The 3,746-nt window shown below is 37.0% G+C and overlaps 1 protein-coding gene across 1 annotated transcript; it reads left to right on the plus strand.

The window, feature by feature from the left end:
• The first annotated feature begins 2,644 nt into the window (after positions 1 to 2,644).
• On the plus strand, positions 2,645 to 3,438 carry LOC111087014 (putative L-type amino acid transporter 1-like protein MLAS). Its single transcript, XM_022392097.1, has one exon. The coding sequence runs from the start codon at positions 2,869 to 2,871 to the stop codon at positions 3,421 to 3,423; it is 555 nt and encodes a 184-aa protein (XP_022247805.1). The 5' UTR covers positions 2,645 to 2,868; the 3' UTR covers positions 3,424 to 3,438.
• Positions 3,439 to 3,746: the final 308 nt, after the last annotated feature.

Below are 3,746 nucleotides of genomic sequence, written 5' to 3' on the forward strand. Positions count from 1 at the left end.
TATATATATATATATAATTAATACCCTAAGAATGTTAGTTACCATTATTTTAAAAACTTTTTTTTTTTTTATTGGAAGAAAATTGAAAAACTTTTAAATGGTTTAGCCGGATAAAAACATTTAAATACAAGATGACAGTCAACATTTTTTTTATTCGTATTATTAACCCAGCTTGCTTAAGTCATATCTTAGTTTCTTGGTACTTTAATATATATATATATGTATATATGTATGTATGTGTAATTTTCCTTTAATTATGTAAAGTTAGTGTGGTATTAATTATATATATATATATACACACCATAATTTTCGTTTTTTGTAAAATTTTTTCAGATTTTGACAGGTTTATATCACTTTTTTTTTGTAACTTTGCACTACGAAAGCTTTCTTGATTATTGGGGCAGAGCGTGGCCCAATGGTTAGCGTGCTGGTCTGTGGATCAAACATTCTATACTTCGTAACCCTTTACCATAAAAAAATAGTAACAACAAAAAAAAAAACGCTATTTGGGATCGTGTGTGCTTTATGACTGTATAATATAACTTTATATTCGATTAGAGTGACTCAAGAGTTGGCGGTGGGTGGTATTCACTAGCTGCCTTCCCTCTAGTCTATTACTTCAACATTAAGGATTACTGGTACAGAATCTTTGCGCTAAATTCAGCAAAAGAAATCATGATAATTATATTAATATTTTGCCGGTCTTAGCCAGGTTCAAGACCACAAGCAGTGGTTGGCTGATAAAGTGCCCCCTTACGGTTTTTTTTGGAACTAGACAAAATAATTTTAAAATTATGCTCGAAGTATGTGTTTCATTGTTATCTTTTTTTTTAAAAACTAAACAAAAGAAATACTTTGTTGCACTTTCGCGAGAGATAAAAATAAGGAATGTATTTTAACTTTAAAAAATTTAAACCCGCCAGTGTAAGTTGCCAGGGTTGTGTTTAAAGTCCTGTCCTGCCAGTAATACAGTTTATTCAACCAATTTTATATCTCTGCTGTCAATCAGTCAAAGCTTGTGTTTATAATGATGCTTTACGTAAAACATTTTTCTACCGAGCGTTGGGCGTTTTCCAATGGTTAACGTGTCGAACTTTAAATCATCATCAAAGGTCTATGGCTCGCGTCCCTTTAAAGCAAAAACAGCACTTCAGGAGCGTAGATGCGTTATAAGAATGACGGTCAAATCCCACTATTCGTATAGAAATAATTCCAAAATTGGCTGTGAGCACTATTGTCTAGCTACAGTACCTCAGTCTGTCAGTTGAAAATTGTCCCCCCCGGAGGGACAGCGGTAAGTCTACGGACTTACAACGCTAAAATCCGGGGTTCGATTCCCCGCGGTGGAAACAGCAGTTAGTCCGATGTGGCTTTGCTATAAAACAAATACGGTTGAAAGTTATTACAGCCAGAGGAGCAGTAAAGTTTCTTAAATGCTAACATGACACGGCGGGTCCAGGTTCACTAGCTTGATGGAGACATCTCTTAACGTACTAGTTTTCTTTACTGTTGTTCACGGGATCGAATCCCTTTACTGAACATGTTCGCGCTTTCAGCCATGGGGGCGTTAGAATGATACGGTCAATCCCATTGGTAAGTGCTTTTAACTAGCTGCTTTACTTCTAGTCTAGCACTTCAAGATTATGGACTGCTTAGCGCAGATATCCCTCGAGTAGCTTTGCGCAAGTCCCAGCAAACAAACAAACAGTTATATTGTGATTGATACTTTTAAACACCCGTAGTCTGTTGTTCACGGGATCGAATCCCTTTACTGAACATGTTCGCGCTTTCAGCCATGGGGGCGTTAGAATGATACGGTCAATCCCAGCAAATAAACAAACAGTTATATTGTGATTGATTTACGGATTTAGTCTATCGTCGGCAGTAAATTAAAAGAATAAATTCAAGTTTTTGCCGAAGGATACGTGCGCAGGGATATCCTTGAAGGACCAAACGTACCCTTGCTGTTCGTATGTTTTAACTTATCCCTAACTTGGAACTCATGCACGATATTAGAGGGAAGGCTACCAGTCAACATCACCCACCGCCAACTCTTGAACTACTGTTGTCTGACCGAATAGTGAGATTTGACCTTCACTCCTATAACGCACCCACGGCCCAAAAGTGTAGGGTGCGTTTTTTTTGCAGGAATGGGTCGCGAACCGTTTATCATTGAATTAACAGTCTGGGCATGCTAACCACAAAGCCACGCCCAACACAACGTCGCCTTTTTCGCAAATTATAAAAAAAAGTATTTTAGTTTTTAATGTTATAGAAATTTGAATTTTTTTCCTTGTTATAAAAATGCCAATTTTGGGGTTATTATTCAAATGTCATCTGCCCCATGGTCTAACTTCTAGAATACTCTTTTTTTTTTCTTGCTCAGATATTTTATCTGGAAGATTTATCCTTTAGGTTTGTGAAAAAAGCTTAAACACGATTATTACAGTTTTAAATATAAAATTGAGATAATTATTTTCCCAAATTCATGCCTTTGACTCTTTATTTTTCGTCGATTTTTTTTTTGTCGGTAAATTACCGCCCACTAGCCTTTCTCTTTACATAACGTTGACGAAAATCGTTGACGACCAATAAGTTATATCCTTATGCACATGCGCACTGTTCGCACGCTACAATTTACGCTGCAATCTGCACGGATTTGACAAGACAGCCCTGAGAAACACGGGCGAGAGCTTCACGTGTGTTTCACAGACATAAAATATTTATCACAATCTTTAAACGTTTAGGAATAACCCAATCTTCCTCTAGAATTTCCGTATAAAGAAGAAAAAAAAATATTAGGCCTAACAGCAAACAACGGAACCTTAACTTGTAGTTCTTCGTCGTTTCTGAGGTGACATTGTCAAGATGGGAGAAGACACCAAAAATCACGATCCTTTGCAAGGTGCTGTAGGCAATGATGACAAAAACGTCATCAAGAAAGATGACGAGACGGTTTGTTTAAAGCCGAAGATGACCCTAACGAACGGTATAACAGTGATTGTTGGAAGTATTATTGGATCTGGAATTTTTGTATCGCCCAAGGGAGTACTAAAAGGAACCGGTAGCGTTGGACTGTCCCTCATAGTATGGATTATTTGCGGCGTATTCTCCATGGTTGGGGCGTACTGCTACGCGGAGTTAGGATGCATGATCACCAAGACGGGAGCCGATTACGCCTATATTATGGAATCCTTCGGCGCATTTGTGGCGTTTATTCGGCTGTGGGTGGAGTGTATGATCGTTAGGCCTTGCTCTCAAGCTATTGTCGCTCTCACCTTTTCCTTCTACGTCTTACGACCCATTTACCCCGACTGCGACCCACCCGATGACGCCGTAAAGTTCTTAGCCTGCTTATGTATCTGTAAGTTGATGAGAACAATTATTAATTTTATTTTTTCAAAAATTAGAAGTGTTTTATAATCCGAGGAAAGTAGCACAGTTGGATAATTAAAAACAACAACAACAACAACAAAGATAAAAAAAAAAAAAACGACACACACACTCTCTTCTGAGTCATAAACTTTCACAAGAACTAAGTATCATATCTAAAGTTATAATGTAGCTCTTCAGACATTGGAAGTAATTTCATACAAACGTTTGAATAATTAGTATCGTCACAGAGGAAATGTCAGGACTTGAATTAATTGGTCATTTAAAATCTTAGTGTGTAATATAGTAAACACATGACATGTATTATGTAGTAATATACACATCACATGTATTATATTGTAATAAATACAACA

The sequence above is a fragment of the Limulus polyphemus genome, unplaced genomic scaffold (genome assembly GCF_000517525.1).
Source record: "Limulus polyphemus unplaced genomic scaffold, Limulus_polyphemus-2.1.2 Scaffold1640, whole genome shotgun sequence".
Taxonomy (NCBI): Eukaryota; Metazoa; Arthropoda; class Merostomata; order Xiphosura; family Limulidae; genus Limulus; species Limulus polyphemus.

Coding starts and splice junctions, on each gene's coding strand:
- LOC111087014 (XM_022392097.1), top strand. CDS start 2,869: ATGGGAGAAGACACCAAAAATCACGATCCTTTGCAAGGTGCTGTAGGC.